At 54.3% G+C, this 17,468-nt stretch overlaps 2 protein-coding genes across 12 annotated transcripts in view; both read left to right on the top strand.

The window, feature by feature from the left end:
• Positions 1 to 17,468, top strand: part of BOK (BCL2 family apoptosis regulator BOK) — a 173,047-nt gene that overhangs the window by 126,428 nt on the left and 29,151 nt on the right. The window lies entirely within an intron of this gene.
• FARP2 (FERM, ARH/RhoGEF and pleckstrin domain protein 2) overlaps positions 1 to 17,468 on the top strand; it is a 63,784-nt gene that overhangs the window by 44,983 nt on the left and 1,333 nt on the right. For 5 of the 9 annotated variants that reach the window (XR_004623710.1, XR_004623709.1, XM_034655582.1 and 2 more), the window contains exons 13-24: positions 248 to 337; positions 719 to 852; positions 1,282 to 1,363; positions 3,112 to 3,349; positions 5,753 to 5,883; positions 10,690 to 10,758; positions 11,342 to 11,446; positions 14,473 to 14,493; positions 14,692 to 14,774; positions 15,630 to 15,748; positions 16,220 to 16,368; positions 17,314 to 17,421. Coding sequence is in view for 7 of the 9 variants with exons in the window: in XM_034655582.1 (XP_034511473.1) it covers positions 248 to 337; positions 719 to 852; positions 1,282 to 1,363; positions 3,112 to 3,349; positions 5,753 to 5,883; positions 10,690 to 10,758; positions 11,342 to 11,446; positions 14,473 to 14,493; positions 14,692 to 14,774; positions 15,630 to 15,748; positions 16,220 to 16,368; positions 17,314 to 17,421 (1,329 nt within the window). In the remaining 2 variants the exon portion in view is untranslated. Of the gene's footprint in view, positions 1 to 247; positions 338 to 718; positions 853 to 1,281; positions 1,364 to 3,111; positions 3,350 to 5,752; positions 5,884 to 10,689; positions 10,759 to 11,341; positions 11,447 to 12,397; positions 14,616 to 14,691; positions 14,775 to 15,629; positions 15,749 to 16,219; positions 16,369 to 17,313; positions 17,422 to 17,468 lie in introns of those variants that run through there. The other 4 variants (XM_034655583.1, XM_034655584.1, XM_034655585.1 and 1 more) reach the window with 4 other exon arrangements.

The raw sequence follows: 17,468 nt of genomic DNA on the forward strand, positions 1-17,468 counted from the left end.
GCGTGCGCTTGCTCGCTCTCAAAATGAATAAAATCTTTAAAAAAAAAAAAAAAGGAATAACATAAAATGAGAAAAACATGGGAGGGAGATCCAGCTGGGTTTATATTTTTACTCAGAAGGAAATCCCTTCAGGAATCGCAGGTGAGAAGTGCACGGTGGCGTGAACCGGAGCAGGAGAAAGTGAGTGTTGGGAACGTCAGTGACGTGGCCGCCAGACCCGCGCTCACACGGCCTGTGCTTCTTGCAGAGCACGGCAGCAGATGAGGCCTATTTCATAGTGGAGGAGATTCTCGCTACAGAACGAACATACCTGAAGGATTTAGAAGTTCTCACTGTGGTATGAAACCTGAGTCCTTTGTTACTTTGTCTTCTTTAATACTTCTGAAACCTAAACCAGGGCTAGAGGGTCCCTCCTGAGAAGGACCTCTTGGCCATCATGAGACGTACGTGTTTATGTTCTGTTAAATATATTTGCCTTAAAGCATATCTAAGGTCAGAATATTGCGTCATTTTTTTTTTTGTAAAACTAGGAGTATCCATTTGAAGTTTTTCACCCAGAATTGTTTTCTTATATTGTGAAAATGGGTGTTCAGCCAAGAGGACAGCTGTAGCACTGATTTGAGCTGTCCCAGTGGGGACTCTGGGGTCAATGCTGGGTGTCCTATGGCTACAGACCCTCAGGACCAAGGTCCCTGGGTCACCCTGACTCTTCCTGCAGTGGTTCCGCAGTGCCGTGGTCAAGGAGGATGCCATGCCTGCAGACCTGATGAGCCTGCTCTTCTCCAACATAGACCCCATCTATGAGTTCCACAGAGGCTTCCTGCGTGAGGTGGAGCAGAGGCTGGCGCTCTGGTAACACCCTGCACACACGGGCGGCCCCTGCATGGACCCCACGTGGACAGCTCCACCCTGTCTCTATCCCTGTTCTCAGGAACTTCCCAGCTTCAGAAACGAATTCACAAGAACCATTGTTTCACTGAAGTATATTTTTTTAATTTGTGGGAGGAGTAAACCTGTAACAGCCACTTTTATTCATCCTATTCCAGAGGAGAGAATGAAAGAATAAGTTTAAAGTAGATGATCCCTTTTTTTTGCCGATTACCATCTTTTAGAGAATGGTCAAAATGTTATCATTGTTTCTGTCAAATATGGGCCTCCCACCTCAAGCATCTCACTGCCGTTCTGGCTCTGACTAGGCCGGCCGGTCACACAAGCATCCATCAAAGTACAGCGCACAAGCTTTAACAACGTTTTACCCATATTTGTCCCTTTCTGCTCCAGGGAAGGATCTTCCAACGCCCATGCCACAGGCGGTCATCAGCGAATCGGGGACATCCTGCTCAGGAACATGCATCAGTTAAAGGTAGCACGGGTTGGTGTGATGACTCACCCCTGGAACTGACAGTGCAGTCTCAGTGTTGTCCCCAGGACAGCGTCCCCCCAAGGACAGCATTCCCCCCAGGACAGCACTCCCCTCAAGACAGCACTCCCCTCGGAGCAGTCCTCTCCTCAGGACAGTGACCCCTCAGAACAGCATTTCCCTCCAGGACAACATGCCCCTTGGAACAGTTTTCTTTTCCGGGCAGTGTCCCTCTCAGAGCAGTTTTCTCTTCAGGAGGGTGTTCCCCCCCACCCCAGGACAGCATCCCACTCAAGACAGCATTCCCTTCAGGACAGTGTTCCCTCAGGTGTCTGTTCCCATCAGGACAGCTTTTTCCTCAGGACTGCATTCCCCATTAAGACTGCAGACCATCAAGACAGAGTCCCCTCAGTGGAGCCAACCCCTCAGGACAGCATGAGAGGGTGTAGGTGCTACGGGCTGACGCTCTTGGCGCCTGCTGATCCGTGATCCGCGGTGGGACATCAGCCCCCGCCTGACCAGTCCATGTGCATTTATTGCCTCCCTTGCTGAGCTCACCAGCCTGCGGTGGGGCGTGCAGAGCTTGTCGAGGCTGGTGTTAGGGTTTGTGTCCACACACCTACTGGCTCATAATTCAGGTTTTTCCCTCAGAGGCGATAGGGCTCCCTTGGGTAAAGTGCCAAGGAAAGTACCAACAGAATGACTCTGGGAGCCAAGGTCAGCAACGTGGCAAAAGCAAGATGTCCTCTCATTCGGACCAGTTGTCACAGGTGTTGAAAACAGTGGGGCCAGCTGTGGTTTCACTGTTCAGGGGTCTTACTCTGGCTAAACAGACCTGGGACAGGCCTGCCCCACCCGCATGTTCATCTTGGGGCAGCCCTATGGCATCCTGCCCAGAGACGCAACCCCACTCGCACTTCTCTAGGTTCCCAAGCCTTCATGCCCACTCACCAGGCTGGCTGCCGCCTCCAGCCGAGGCCTGTTGCACCTTCTACCCAATCCAGCCAGACTCCTGACTTACCCATGGGCCCCACAAGATCACTCAGTTGTGTCTTCACGTAGCCCTGCTCAGAGCTCCCTTTCTTAACCTGAGATTTCTTTCGGTTTTCTCAGCCCGTGGTAAATTAGTCATTTCTGTCTATCCCAAAATCACTTACACAAATTTAAAATCAAAATACACACAAACCTCTTTGAGGTTATCATACCACAGACGTCATATTTAGTAATATTAGTAAAACAAATTGATTCATATTAAATTAACCTTCCAGGAGGTAAGGAGGGACTGGTTGGGTTTAAGATCTGTACAATACTCAGAATCCATACACGTGTGTTCTTTGATTTGTGCTGTCAAAGTGCTGGGAGGGATGATTCCCTGTCCGATCAGCGCTCTGCGTGTGGGTGGGGACGGCGGCCTCCGCCAGGGCTGAGGGCAGAGCCAGAGCATGATTCGTTTACTCCCCACCAAGCACTGCTCACTGGTCCTGTGAGGCAGGTTCCAGCCCTCTCAGCCTCAGCGCTCCATCTGTAAAGTGGGGATAAAGCCCTGTGTGCACCCAGCACCTGCGGTGGTCTGTGGATGAGCCCCGCCCTCCCGTCTCCCGCATGCTGGGCTGTTCTTTTCTGTTCTGCCCCATTGGGATTTCCGGCTAGTGTGTGACATCCACGCCGGGAAGGCTGTCCAGCTGCTTGCCAGCCGGGCCCCCTGCCCCCACGTCTCCTATCCTAAAGGCCCCCCCATTGTGCCTCCACAGGAGTTTACCAGCTACTTCCAAAGGCATGATGAAGTCCTGACAGAACTGGAAAAGGCCACCAAACGCTCTAAGAAGCTAGAGACAGTGTACAAAGAGTTTGAGCTCCAGAAAGTCTGCTACTTGCCTCTTAACGCGTTCCTGCTGAAGCCCATCCAGCGGCTGGTGCACTACCGCCTGCTGCTGGGCCGGCTGTGTGGGCACTACGCGCCGACGCACCCTGACTCCGCTGACTGCCGCGGTGAGTGTGGGTGCTGGGCCTCTGCCCCTGCACGGCTGCCCTGGCCGTACGGCTAGGAGCCCGCACGGCTGCGGGGTGGGAGCAGCTTTGGCTGACCTGAAGGCTTCGGCTTCCTTATGTGGGAAGTACAGGGTGCAGGGCTTCACCCCAGAAGGGCCCAGTACCACAGTGGTCAGGGCTGTCCTCTGCCCTCCCCTCCCCTCCCCTCCAGCTGGTGGAGGGCAAGGCCCTTCTCTGCTGCACGTCTGAAGTGTAGGAAAGGACTCCAGTTGTCTTGGAAGGTCACAGGGAGTGGCCCCCCGCCCTGAGGGGTCCCTCCACACCACCCCCTTATCCCCCTCCCCACCCCGTGCACTGGGGGTAGAGAGCAGTTCTCAGAGTGATCAGCTGCTGGTGGGTGTTTCTGTCCTCAAAGCCTTGGCTCTCAAACAACGATTTGGGTCAGAATGGCCTGTCAGAAGTTTCTGATACAGATGGCCTTGGTCATTTTTTTGTGTTAAAGAGACCCAGGAATAAACCCTGACCTTTTAAACCTATGTGTACATCCAGTGCTGGAGGTTTTTACAAGTCAGTCTACCACTCTCATTAAAAGATGAAAGGTTACTTAGCTTTTCCTTCTAGCTGGTCTCCCCTAGTCCTGAAGGGGTGTATGTAAGATGCTTTCCGATGGGTCAGATGACATCTTCCTTTCTCATCATCCTAAAAGCAGATGTTTTCTGTTTACAAAAAGGAAGGACAAAATGGTCAGAAACGCTCCCAAGCTTTTAAGGGAAATACGAAGTGCGGCACGTTTATAAAGCTCCTGCTGGCAGTGGGGTGGGCGGGATGGGCAGGGGAGGCGCGGGCTGGAAGAAGGCTGGGCCCACTCGCCACTGGTGGGTTCCTCCTTAGTAGGACCCAGCCTGCAGGCTGATGCAAAACCCCAGCGAGTGTGCGTTTCTGAACGTGCCGTGTCAGTTGTGAACACAACAGAGGCCTACAGAGCCTGGCTATCTCTCAAGCCCTGGGAAAGCCATCGAGCCAGCACGTGCTCAGCTGACAGCTGCAGTTGGGGTCCCTTCCCACCCGCTCCCCCACCCATAGGCCTCAGGTAGAGCGTGAGTTTGAGCCTCCTGGGCAAAATGGGGTACCTTTAGGTTGGGGCTTAGAGAAGGTGGCTTTGGATCGTCGTTTTATCCTTCGGTGTTTCCCAAGGGCAGTGCCCGGCAGGGACCAGGTGCCAAGCATGGTGATGACCCTTCAACAGCACAGTGGTTCTGTGGAGACCCAGGCACAGGTGTGTCTCTGGGGACAGCAGTCTGGCATCAGGTCGGAAGTGCATCCCCAGCTTCCAGGGCCTGGGACAGTGGGAGCCCATGTGGCAGCCGAGCCTTCCGGTCCTGCACTCTGTGCATACACGGCAGCTGAGAGAGTGGCTCGGGCGCTGTCCGAGGCAGACACGGGCTAGGCAGCCCGCGGTGGATGAGCAGAGCAAAGCGAGTCTCCGCCTGACCTCGTGTCCAGATTGGAGTGGGGCCCTGAAGGACGGCAAGGCCAGAAGGGACGGGAGCTCAGGACTGTGCACAGAGCTGACCCTGGGTGTCAGCCCTGTGGGAGCCCCCCTGAAGCTCTTACAGTGGTTCACTGTGTCACACACACGTCACTGATGGAGGAGTAACTCGCCGAAGCATGCGCTTTCTTATCCGACTTTATCCTCTTAAAGCTGTGAGGCAGGCGTCCTCACCTCACTGGGAGCAACCAACTCGCAGGGGCAGACATTTCCCGCCGCACAGCGTGGGGCACCAGGCGCTGTGGCCAGGGTGTGAGTGGGGGTCCCGGCACGAAGACAGCAGACTCTCGGAGTGGTTCCAGCAAGGAGACAAGTGGTCACTGCGCTCCAGCCAAGCAGCTGATCCCAGTGTGGCCTGGTCAGGACCGCAGCGACCCTTAGTGTCTACTTTTGTGTTCCATCTGAAGGAGTTTCCCTTTCGGATTAGAAGCCTTCATGTCTGTACTGGAACTGTGAGATGACACCTGTTCCTCCGTTCAAGGAGGAAAGTACAAATGTTTTAAAGATGCAAATTATTTAGCCTTTAAACTATGGTTGGTTATTCTCCCGAAAGAACAAATACTGCTGTGCCTAAAACATGAGTTATTCACAAAGACTGTTCTTTCTCTTTACCAACCTTGAGTGTCAGCTAGTCAGAAGTTTGGGCTGAATAAGTCCAAGTTTCAGGTCATCTGCAGGGACCCCCACTTGCTGCATCAGCAGCTGAAAATCATGAATGGCAGTCCTGTGAGGAGTTGGGAGTAGAACGTTCCTTGAACTAAAACTGCCCTTTAAAATGGCAGTTCTTGTCACCAAGGGGTGGGTGGGGGGTTCCGTCCCCACAGAGGTCTGTACTCAGAGGTCTCTCCCCACAGACGCTCTCCAGGTCATCACAGAGGTGACCTCCACACTCCAGCACAGCCTCGCCCGGCTGGAAACCCTCCAGAAGCTGACAGAGCTGCAGCGGGACTTGGTCGGCGTGGAGAATCTCCTTGCTCCCGGCAGGGTGAGTGACTTTGAGGAAGTTTTTTGAGATGGTCACTTAATTATTTTGAATTCCAGTGTAATTAACATACAGTGTTCTCTTAGTTTCAGGTGTGTGCATGACTCAGTGTTCATCACCATAAGTGTGCTGTAATCACCATCGCCTGTTTCATCCATCCCCCCACTCCCTCTCCTCTGGTAACCATCAGTGTGTTCTCTAGACTTCAGGGTCGGTTTCTTGCTTTTTTTCTTTTGTTCCTTTGTTTCTTAATTTCCACATATGAGTGAAATCATATGGTATTTGTCTTTCTCTGACGGACTTATTTCACTTGGTATCATACTGTCTAGATCCATCCATGTTGATGCAAATGGCAAGATTTCATTCTTTTGGTGGCTGAGTAATATTCCGTTATATAGGCACCACACCATCCTTATCCATTCATCTGTTGATGGACACTCGGCCGCTTCCATGTCTTTGCTATTGTAAATAATGCCGCTATAAACATAGGGGTGCCTATATTTTTTCAAATTAGTGTTTTCGTTTTCTTTGGGTAAATACCCAGTAGTGAGATCACTGGATCACGTGGTAATTCTATTTTAGCTTTTTGAGGACCCTCCATACTGTTTTCCAGAGTGGCTGCACCAGTTTGCTTTCCTACCAGCAGTGCACGAGGGTTCCTTTTTCTTCATAACTTCGCCAACACATTGTTTCTTGTGTTTTAAAGTTGTCCTAATAGGCGTGACGTATTAGCTCCTTGTGGTTTCCATTTGTGTCTCCCTGATGCTGAGTGATGTTGAGTATCTTCTCCTGTGTCTGTTGGCCATCTGGGTGTCTTCTTGGAGAAATGGCTGTTCATGACTTCTGGCCATTTTTAATCAGATTATTTCATGTTTTGGTGCTGGGTTATATAAGTTCTTTGTGTATTTTAAATACTAACCCTTTATCAGATATGTCATTTGCAAATACTTCTCCCATTCAGTAGGTTACCTTTGTGTTTTGTTGATTGTTTCCTTTGCTGTGCAAAAACTTATTTTGAGGGAGTCCCTGTAGTTTATTTTTGCTTTTTTTCCCCTTGTCTCAAGAGACATCTAGAAACACGTTGCTAAGACTGATGTCAGAGAAGTTACAGCCTGCATTTTCTTCTAGGATTTTCATGGTTTCAAGTCTCACATTTAGGTCTTTAATACATTTTGAATTTATTTTTCTGTATGGTGTGAGAAAGTGGTCTAGTTTCATTCTTTTGCACATTGCCGTCCAGTTTTCCATACACCATTTGTTGAAGAGACCATCTTTTTCCCATTGCATATTCTTGCTTCCATTGTCAAAGATTAATTGACCATATATTTGTGGGTTTATTTCTGGGTTTTCCACCCTTGATCTGTGTGTCTGTTTTTGTGGCCATACCATACTGTTTTGATGACAGTAGCTTTGTAGTATAGCTTGAACTCTGGGATTGTGATGCCTCCAGCCTTGTTCTTTTTCACTTCATGACACGTAATTGAGACAGAAGTCACATACCACAGAATTCACTGTGCAGTCCCGTGGTCTTTGGTGTATCCACGAGGTTGTGCCATCATCCCCAGTAATTCCAGGACCTTTTCATCCACCCAGAAAGAAAACCTGTACCTGTTAAGTCACTCCCATCTCCCTCCCCAGTCTATGGCAGCTACTAATCCACTTTCGGGGGCTTTGCCTCTCCCGGACGTTCCCTATAAATGGAATCACTGTGTGGCCCTTCTGTGGCTGGCGTCTGTCACGGAGCGTCATGTTTTCCAGGCTCGTGCCGTAGTAGCACCTCCTTTTAGTCGCCGCATCAGCTTCTCTGCACGCACCATATTCTGTCTCTCCGTTCATCCGCTGGTGTGCACCTGGCGGTTGTGAATAATGCTGCTGTGAGCACTCGTCCACAGGCCCTTGTGCGCACGCGTGCTCTCAGTTCTCCTGGGTGGATACCTAGGAGTGGAACTGCTGGGTCACACAGTAGCTGTGTTTCACATTTTGAGAAACTGCCAGTTTTCCAAAGTTACTGGACAATTTTACATTCCCACCAGGAGTGTGTTAGGGTTCTGGTTTCTCCGTATCTCATCTTTTTGATTGTAGCCATCATGGTGGCACATAATGGTATCTCATTGTGGTTGTGATTTCCATTTCTCAGATGGCTAATGTCAAGTTTCTTGTCATGTGTTTATTAGCCACTTGTGTGCCTTCTTTGGAGACATGCCTATTCAGATCCTTTGCCCACCTTTTAATTGGGTTGTCTTTTTGCTGTTGAGTGGTGAGATTCTTTATCTATTCTGGACCCCAGGCACTTACCAGAATAATATTGCAAATATGTCCTCCCGTTTTGTGGGTTGTTTCTTCATGTTCTCAGTGGTGTCATTTACAACACAGAACATTTCATTTATTTTTATGAAGTTGAATTTAGCTGTTTTCTCTTGGGTTGCTTGTGCTTTTGGTTGTCACAGATGAGACACCGCTGCCCAGTCCACAGTATAACAATTTACCTCTGTGTTTTCTTGTAGAAACTTCCTGTGTTTCAGCTCTTACATTTAGGTTTGATCCCTTTGTAGTTCATTTTTGTGTGGTGTGAGGTAAGGGTCCCACTTCATTTTTTCCCATGTGGATATCTAGCATTCCCAGTGCAGTTTGTTGAACTGTCCATAGATACAGATGTGCAAGTTTAATTTGTGAACTCTCAGTCGTATTCCATGGGTCTATACATCCATGCTGCTTGCTTTGTCACTAATGCCTTTTTGAACTCAGTCCTGTCAACAAAAAAACCCATTTTGAGGGTTGCATGAGGATGTCTCCTGTCTCGACACAAATACACATGTATTAGCGTGTGGTTGTGTAAGTCATGCTTCCATGTTAGCCTTATTAGAAGGTACAGAGAATGTGGGGTCACAAGCTCAAAGAAATGAACTGCATTAAAATGTACAGGAAGGTTCTGACCTCCTGGAGTTAGGGCTTTGGTTGGGTGCCAGGATAACTCCGTCTCATTTCCCTCCTTGACCGCGGGGCTCTGAGTGGAGCTGCTGGCTGGGAGCTCCTGGAGGTCAGTAGGGCTCTCAGTACAGGTAGTTTCTTCTAGTGCCCCACCCAGTGTGTCATAGATGGTGGCCCCTGGGAATTGTCCCTGAGGGCTAAGGAGAGTAGCCACAGAGCAGGGGTTGGGTGGGCTCTCTGTGTGGCCTGGGCAGGTTGCTCCACCTGTGACATAGAGGGTCTTGGGGCAACAGAGGACTAATGTCAGCTGCTTGGCCCGGTGCCTGGCACAAAGTAGTTGGTATGCAGACACTCACTCCCTTACTTGCTGTTTTTAGCTGCGCTCTCTAAAGTCTGAGCTTCATAACCCAGGGCTCCCAGTCTCCTTGTTAAATACGTGTGTGTGTCAGAGACAGAAACGACGCTAGTTATGTCCGCAGAGGAATCTGAGAACAAGGGTTATTAACTAGGAAGAACATCGATAACGAGGTATCAAAGGGCAAGAAGACGTGGGAAATACCTAAGAGGCAGAATGCAGGTGCCGCCAACGGCGGGCTCACAGCATGGCGGGGGGGCAGGATTTGAGGGAAGAGCACCCACGGGCCTGGGACGTGCTCCCCTGGAGAAGGGGATGCTGCCCAGCTGGTCCTTGGGTCGGGTGGGGGTCGAGTGGTAGAGCTGGCTCTGTGAGGGAGGAACCCCTGCAAATAGGATTTGCAGCCACAGGAAGAGGCAGGGGCTACCTGCTCACCCACGGCCAAAGAGCAGGATGGGGAAGATGGGTCTGACGTCACAGCCGAGGAAGCCTCGAGCTCAGAATCAGGCCCAGCTCATTGTGCAGTGCTGGCGCTGTACCAGGGCATGCCCTCCTCATCTCTTGTTTTGTCCACAAGGCTTCTGTGAAGTTCTTCTTTCTGTGCCTTTGCTCAGTCCATTTGAGGGCTGGGGTCTTCTGGCAAGTTCTCAGGGTATGAAGCTCATGCTCCTACTTATCTGAAAGGACCAACAGATGGGCAGGAGAATATCTGGAAATTGTTGAAACCGGAATTCTTTGGAACTACCAGGACTGACACTTCCTGCCATTGGCGCGGGCAGTTAGGGGCCTGTTTTGACATCTGTGCCTTCAGAGGTCCACGTGTGGGCCTGGGGGCGGTGTTCCAGAACGGATGGGGAAGTGGGAGAATGTCCCCAAGTGTGGCGCTACGGTCAGGCCCTGGTGGGAGAGGCAGAACCCTGTCTTCTCCCTCTGTGGAAGGGCTGCCCAGGACATAGCACAGCCAGCTCCTCCTGGAGCGCCAGCCCCACCAGCGTCTCACTTTGGGTTGGAAAGCCTTTGTGGTATTGGGCATCCCCTCTCCATGTGCCAGTGCCCGGGTGGCAGCCGACGCTAATTACCGGTCGACATTTGATGAGAACCCAGGTGTTCCATCCTCCTGCCTGCCTGCCATTCTCAAGCTGCTCTGGGCCAGTTTTCCCGAAGCAGAACTCGGGTATCTGCGTGCTCGAGCCTTCCAGGAGCTTCCCCTCAGCAAGAACACTACTGTGTGCTTTGCGTGAAGGCCCTCAGCACAGCTGGCCTGTGGCGAGATGGAGCCGCAGTGCCCGGCAGACAGTCTGGGGCCTGAGTGGGATGGCCGAGGGAAGCAGGCAGGAGGGAAGAGGCTGGAAAGACATGGAGGGTCCTGGGCAGGAGGGCGCCATCAAAGGGCCTGTGAGGGGCTCGTCCAGAGGGGCTCAGAGAAGCATAAATGGTGACATCAAGCCGGCCCTCAGCCCCGCCAGCACACCACCCACGGAGGCGGCCTGGGACTGGCACCGAAGGCGCTCGTCTCTCTCTTTCAGGAGTTCATCCGCGAGGGCTGCCTTCACAAGCTCACCAGGAAGGGCCTCCAGCAAAGGATGTTCTTTCTGGTAGGTGCGATGGGCATGGTTCTGTCAGGGGGGCCAGTGCTGTGGTCCAGGCGAGCAGCCCCAAGTCAGAGAGCAGCCAGGTCTTCAGGACCCTCAGAACGCCAGAGGAGAGCGAAGTCCAAGCCCCCGTGGCTGCGGGAGTGTTACGCTGAGCACTGGATTTCCCTGGAGAGCCGGCGCCCTCCCAGCCAGTACCTTTGCTCAGCTCCCTTCCTCGTGCCAGTTAGTCGACTCAGGCCCGAGCCTTCCTGGCTGAGCGGTGACCGGAGGACCAGCCACGACTTCCCACTGCCTCCAGCTGGCGGGCACTGGGCTCTGGCCCAAGAGATCTGCTGACTCACCTGCTTATTGGCTACCTCTTCAAGATAATGTAACTTTTTAAAAAAGATTTATTTGCGAGAGAGAGAGAGAGAGAAAACATGGAGGGGGGGCAGAGGGAGAGAGAAACTCAAGCGGACTCCAACCTGAGCCCGGAAGCCGACACGGGGCTTGATCTCACGACCCTGAGATGACGACCTGAGCTAAAACCAGTGACTCTTAGACATCAAAACTTGCCACTTGTTTGTAAACTTTTGTGTCATAGAGCCTCCCGTCTCAGTTCTCAGATATGCTGCTATACACGAGCAAAGGTGTCACGGGCACCAGCCGCTTCCGGATCCGGGGCCTCCTTCCACTCCGCGGCATGCTGGTGAGTGCTTGGGCGCCGTGCTGGTTATTCTCAGGCCATCATGCTTAGGGCTCTCGGTGTCCCACAGGCCCTGCCTGCAGCCAGGGGGCCCTCGCGGGGCGTCAGACCCAGCCCCTGAGGACGAGGCCCCAGCTCACATGTCTGCCTCCTGCCCAGACCCACCTGCCGCTCCCCTGGGGAGACTGTCCTTCAGTAGGAGACGCAGTGAAAGACCCCAGTTGGGTCCTTGGGCGTGGAACTGACACAGCCTTTGAAAGAGAAACCTGAACCACTAACTGTAAAGACTAGAGAGCCTCTCTGTTCCTGTGCTTGGTCTCTTCTATTAGCAGTTGTGTTCCGTGCCACCCTAACTAGGTGCTCACACACACGCATGTGCACATGCACACCTTCAAAATGGTAAGACAGCACCAGCACGGACGAGCCGGCTGGCTGCAGTTCGAGCTGGGCTCGGGTCTTCCCTCCACGTCGCGTGAACTGGCGGGGGGGAGGCCCCATTGCCCTGTGAGCCGCTGCAGCAGGCCTGCGCCACCAACGACCCTGCTGCACTGCGAGCCCTCTGTCCGCACCGCGTACGTGTCGCACGGCCGCGTCCCCCAGCACAGGCGCGACAAGACACTCCAGTGTAGGTCTGACAAGCCCTTCGGTTTAATGCGATCCAGTTCCTCAGCCTTACGCTTTGCGGTCAGAGACCCTGCTTGAAGGTCACGGGGAGACTGCTACACACACAATGACTCCCTGCCCATTTGCCCTTGAGCGTAAACCAACCTGCTCTCAGCCTGGAGCCCAGCTCTGGGGACAGTAAAGACAGGAGACCACGTTCGGGTTTTTGCCACAGAGATGTGCTGTTGGTCCAGAACACGTTATGACAGGGAGCCCCCGGTCCCACTGTCCACGGGTGGGGGGTCGGACCCCACTTGGCCAGTCTGCCTCAGTTTCTACCCCCTTCTTCAGGGGTGCCTTCCGCTCTCAGCCCTCCACGTCCCTTCGAGGTGCCCCTCCTTCCGCTGGGCACCTGAGCCTTCAGCAGCTGTTCGTAGCATCTGGTTTGGCTTTTTTAGCCCTCAGCAAAAAGCGGCCTGTTGGAATGACCACATCTGCCATCACCGGAAGCACGCCCCCTCTGTTCTAAAGTACACTTTTTAAAATTATACTTTCATCCTAGAAAAAAAACTGAAAATAAAATAAAAATCACTCACGACTACACCGCCTAGCAGTACGCACTTCGGTCTTCGGAGGTAGCGAGACTTCGCTGGTGGCCCCGGCAGTGCGTCCCTAACATCTCCCGTGCTTGTGACCCAGGTGCTCTGTGCTCCTTTCATGGAGATGAGCAGCGGGCAGGCAAGCCAGACTCCAGTTTTCCTGTTTCCCTTCACTGGACGTTTTGGCTCCACTGAGTTTTTCAGAATTGGAAATAACACCGTTGGGTCTCTTCCAACACATCGTCACCTACGTCTAAATCATACCGTTTGAGCAGCGGGGACACTGGCTTCTGTGGCTCTGACTAGGATTCTGCGTTACTGCCGGAGCCGCCACCCCCGCCGACCTTCCCACCAAGTGCGTCCAAACCTGTCCTCCCGCAGCCTGGGGGACAGCACAGGGCAGTCACCCCTCGCCCTTGCACTTCGGTGACTGGCACAGCCCTTGGACGGGCAGTGAGGCTGACGGAAGCCGTGTCTCCGGGAGTCTGGGGCCTCCCGCTGGGGTGGTGCCCGGGTGTGTCCGTCACTCTGGTCTCCATCCGGGGCGCAGTGACAGACGCCAGCTTGCTCTCAGGGCTCACAGGTGCTTTCTCCAGTTTGTAATTCCTGTTTATTCTTCCTGCAGTTTGCTTTTCTCTTGTAGAAGTGAAACTCCGCTGGACACTGTCTTACTCCAGGGACAGGATCTGGCACAGAGGGCCCAACACATTCCTGTTGAAGGAGTGAAATCAGACATCTGTCCGTCTTTTCCCTCAGGGTTTCCGTCCAGTGCAGACTCAGAAGTCCTTCCCCTTGCCAAGATCATACTGGCACCTTTTCTTTTCCTGATACATTTACAGTTTCGATTCTCTTACTGCATAAACTCTCTCCACGTGTCTCCGTGGGTGTGGCTGGACTGGGCTGCACCACTTTCTGTCCCCCGTCCTCGCAGCTGCCCTCCTCGTGGAGAGAGTTCCCACCTTCACACTCGGGGGTTCTTTCTGGGCCTTCTGCTCCATCTCTGTGTGCCGGCATCAGTCCACGTTCTTCTGATGCACGTGTCCTGTGGAAGAGTCGCTCTGGGGTGAATCAGTGTGTCCCTTATTCCTCCTCCCTTTTAAGTAGTACTTTGCTGCTCTCAAGTATTTAATTCTTCTGAATAAACTTAGGAATTATTTAGACAAGTTCCTTCAAAAACCAGCACTAGATTTTCTATTGAAATCGCATTACATTTACGTGCTAACTTAGGGTAAGGGAAGACGAGCATCTTGACCTTTTCTTGCTGGCCACTGTTTCTGCTCGTTTTGGATCTTGTGTGTCCCAGGAGGCTCAGCGCCTGACATCCCCTGGGCCCCGCACAGGGAAACTGTCCAACCTGGGGCCATCTGTAACTGGCTGGTCCCAGGGGACACACAGCAGGCCCTCATCCTGAATGCAGAGGGAAGGGTGACAGGTCTTGGCTTCAGAAAGAGGGCCTCTGTTTTTTGGTTTACAGCTTCCTCGTGTTTCTAGGAGATATTCTCAGAAATCACATGTTGGATTTTAGCAAAGGTGTGTGCAGCACGTAGAGGTGTCCTCCCCCTTTCCCCGTGGACTCGAGGATGGGGTTGAAACACCCTTGCGTTCCTAGAACCTTACTGGGCCATGGGACAGTTTCCTGTCTGTGCTTTAGGCTTGATAAGATAGTATTTTATTTGGGATTTATTTCAGTCACTCGTAACTGGAATCAGTCATATAGGTTTTTCTTTGAATCTGTTAGGTGTTGGTACCAGGTTTGTAAAGTAAATTGTCCAATTCCCTTTTTAATAATGAAAATGCTCAATATTTTTTCCTGTGCTTGACTTTCAGCTAATAGTGCTGGACCCACCGGTGAGTAGTTGGTGCCCTGTAGCCCACAGCTCACCCACCTGGGTGGCAGGTGCCATGGCGTGGGGGTCCCCGTGCCTCTTGTAGCCCCTCATAGTCGGTGTAGACTCGCACAGGGCTTCCCCAACACCTGTGTGGTGCTGCAGGCACGGGTCCTGCCCGCCCCGCTCTCGCTCCACACGTCTGCTTCTCCCGCCACAGGTAGAAGGAGGCGAGCATGAGCGCTCCGTTCCGCACTGTTTCACCATTTGTGCAGCCCAGAAAACAGTCGTGGTGGCAGCCAGGTACGAGCTTTCCGCGTCTGCCTCCGCTGGGCCCTGGGGTGGGGGCTTCCCTGTCATGATCCGGGGTCCCCTCTGAGTCGAGAGTGTCAGTCATGGGGTGCGTGCCCCCTGGAGCCCTGCTCCAGTTATGTGACCAGGGGAGTAGCTTCTCCTTGGGTTGGAAGCTTGTGACCATTGAGAATGTCCCCACAGAGCGGCACGGGGCTGTCGAGCTGCCCCCGAGCCTCCGGAGGGCCAGGGAAGGCCCTTGCGGATGGGCAGTCTCCCGGGGCACGCGCACCGAGGCACCCTCAGGTCCGGGGAAGGGCCTGCAGGGCGGGCACGCCACGGCCCAGTCTCACCTGCATTCTGTCCTCACAGCAGGGCTGTAACTTGGTGGCAGCCGCTTTTCCCAAATCACATCAGGTTTGGAGGAGGCCTGAGCTCAATGGCTAGCAGGTGGTTCAGTCTCTCCCCTCTGGGGGCCCGGGGTCCCCAGCACCTTCCCGAGGAGAGGCTCTCCTCCTCCTGGGTGGGCACCTGGCTCTCAGGTCCCACCCTGCCGTGTCCTGACGTCCTGGCCGATGGCAGAGCACATGGGACACTAGCACCCCTGACACTAGCGCCCCCAGCAGCCTGGGCAGCTGGACAGTATCCAGCAACCAACCCCCTTACAGAAGCCCCCATTCCAGGGCTGAGGGGCTGCCTTCCCTCCTCTCCCACCCCTGACGGCTCCCAAGGGGATGCAGGCTGGGCCCCCAGCAGCATTCTCAACAGCCCTCCGGGCCCACGGGACAGGCACTCAGAAAAGCTGGCACAGCAAGGAGCCCCTGGTGGCCCCGCTGAGCCAGCTCTGAACCTCGGCCCTCCCCCCAGCACTCGCCTGGAAAAGGAGAAGTGGATACGTGACCTGAACACGGCCATCGATGCAGCCAAGGGCGGGAGTGACCAATCCCTGGCACTGCCTGGCGGCGTGGTGTGCACTCCCCCCGACAGTGAGTTCAGCCAAGTCACCCCCTAAAGTCCCCTCTGCAACTAAGCAAGCTTCTCTCCAAACCCCCCCCTTTTTTTGGAGAGTGGGGGGAAAGGGAGAAGCAGGCTCCCCACAGAGACGCGGGGCTCGATCTCATGACCCTGAGTTCATGACCTGAGCCGAAGAGTCAGACACTCCGACTGAGCCAACCAGGCAGCTCTACAAATCTGTTTTCTTGGTCACAGGCCCCTGCTAGGCTACGTGCTCCCCTTCCACAAGGAACGTTCTGGGCCCCCCTGGGGTGGGGAGGGGCAGGAGGGACCATGAGCTCTTCTGGCAGAAGCATCGTGTGGTTTTGCTCTGTGCCTGCTGCTCACCTGGGCCCTAGGGCTCCCTGGTTCCCGAGGCCCCAGCCCCCTGCAGCCAAGGGCACCCCTGGCCCCACTCGCCCCCTGCTCCCATCCCCCCTGAGCAGAGGGCGTCTCCTCCACAGGATCCTCTGAGGTCTGTGTGGAGCAGGAGTCAGAAGGTGCTCGCGGCTCCCTGGAGGGGCAGGGCCAGCGCCGGGCCAACACCACAGTGCACGTGTGCTGGTACCGGAACACCAGCGTCTCCAGGGCCGACCGCAGCGCCGCTGTGGAGGTACGGCTGCCGGGCGCCCTCTGCTTGTGCTGATGGGGAGGCCTGGGGGGGCCCACGTGGCAGGGCTGGGACAGGCACACGTGGGCGCTGCCGCCCGCTCTGTCCTCTTGGGCAGGAAGCCAGTTAGGCAAGTCCCCTGGCAGGGTGGCCCTGGAGGCCGCCAGGCTGCGGGCTGACCGTCCCCGTCAGGGCTGGCGCGAGCTCACGAGAGCAGCCCTGAGCCGCGTGTGCGGGAGACCTGGGGTTCTCTAGAAAGGGCTGCTCTCACGGGGGCTGCCGCCTCCCCTCCAGCACCTGGAGGAGCCGCTCTGGACTCCAGCCCTTCAGGCCTCAGGCTGCCTCCCAGTCAGTGTGGTTTCTGAGTCACTGGCATTCCTGGGGCAGAAGCAGCAGCGCCAGGCGGGGAAGCCGCCAGAGCCCTGGGCTCCTCCATCGGCCGGGACCCCAGGAGCCTGGGGACGGGCACAGCGACAGGGAGCGTTTTACAGAGAGAGGGGTCCCGGCCACAGGGTGGCCATCCCTCGGTCAGGGCTCCAGCCCCCTCGCGGCACGGGGCAGAGGGACAGCTCACTCCTGATCCTGCCGGTGTGGACGCCATGCTCAGGGCCGGGAGCTGGGGCATCTTGTGGGAACTGCATTTACTTGGCTTCCTGTGATCTGTGATGGTTATGGCTGGAGTCACTGTAAATACGGAGAAGAAACGTAGTGTCCTTCTACTCAGTGCCGGGGGTTTCATTCTCCAGATTTTTAAACCTCCTTCCGTTAGACAGTTAAACAGGCCGACAGACCCGGAGCACGTGGAGGACACCGCCGCGCCCAGAGAAGTGAAGTCGGGGCCTTAGCCAGGAAGGCCATGGGGGCCACGTGCATTCTGGGGGAGCAGATGCTACTCTGGGTGCAGTCGGGGGACGTGGACCGGAGCCAGCGGCTTTTCTTTTCCTGCAGAATCAGCTCTCGGGGTATCTGCTGAGGAAATTCAAGAACAGTACCGGCTGGCAGAAGCTCTGGGTGGTCTTCACCGATTTCTGCTTGTTTTTCTACAAAACTCATCAGGTAAGGGTACTCGATGGAGCGGGCGGGGGGCTGTGACCACGGCGCCA

The sequence above is a fragment of the Ailuropoda melanoleuca genome, chromosome 2 (assembly GCF_002007445.2).
Source record: "Ailuropoda melanoleuca isolate Jingjing chromosome 2, ASM200744v2, whole genome shotgun sequence".
Classification (NCBI taxonomy): domain Eukaryota; kingdom Metazoa; phylum Chordata; class Mammalia; order Carnivora; family Ursidae; genus Ailuropoda; species Ailuropoda melanoleuca.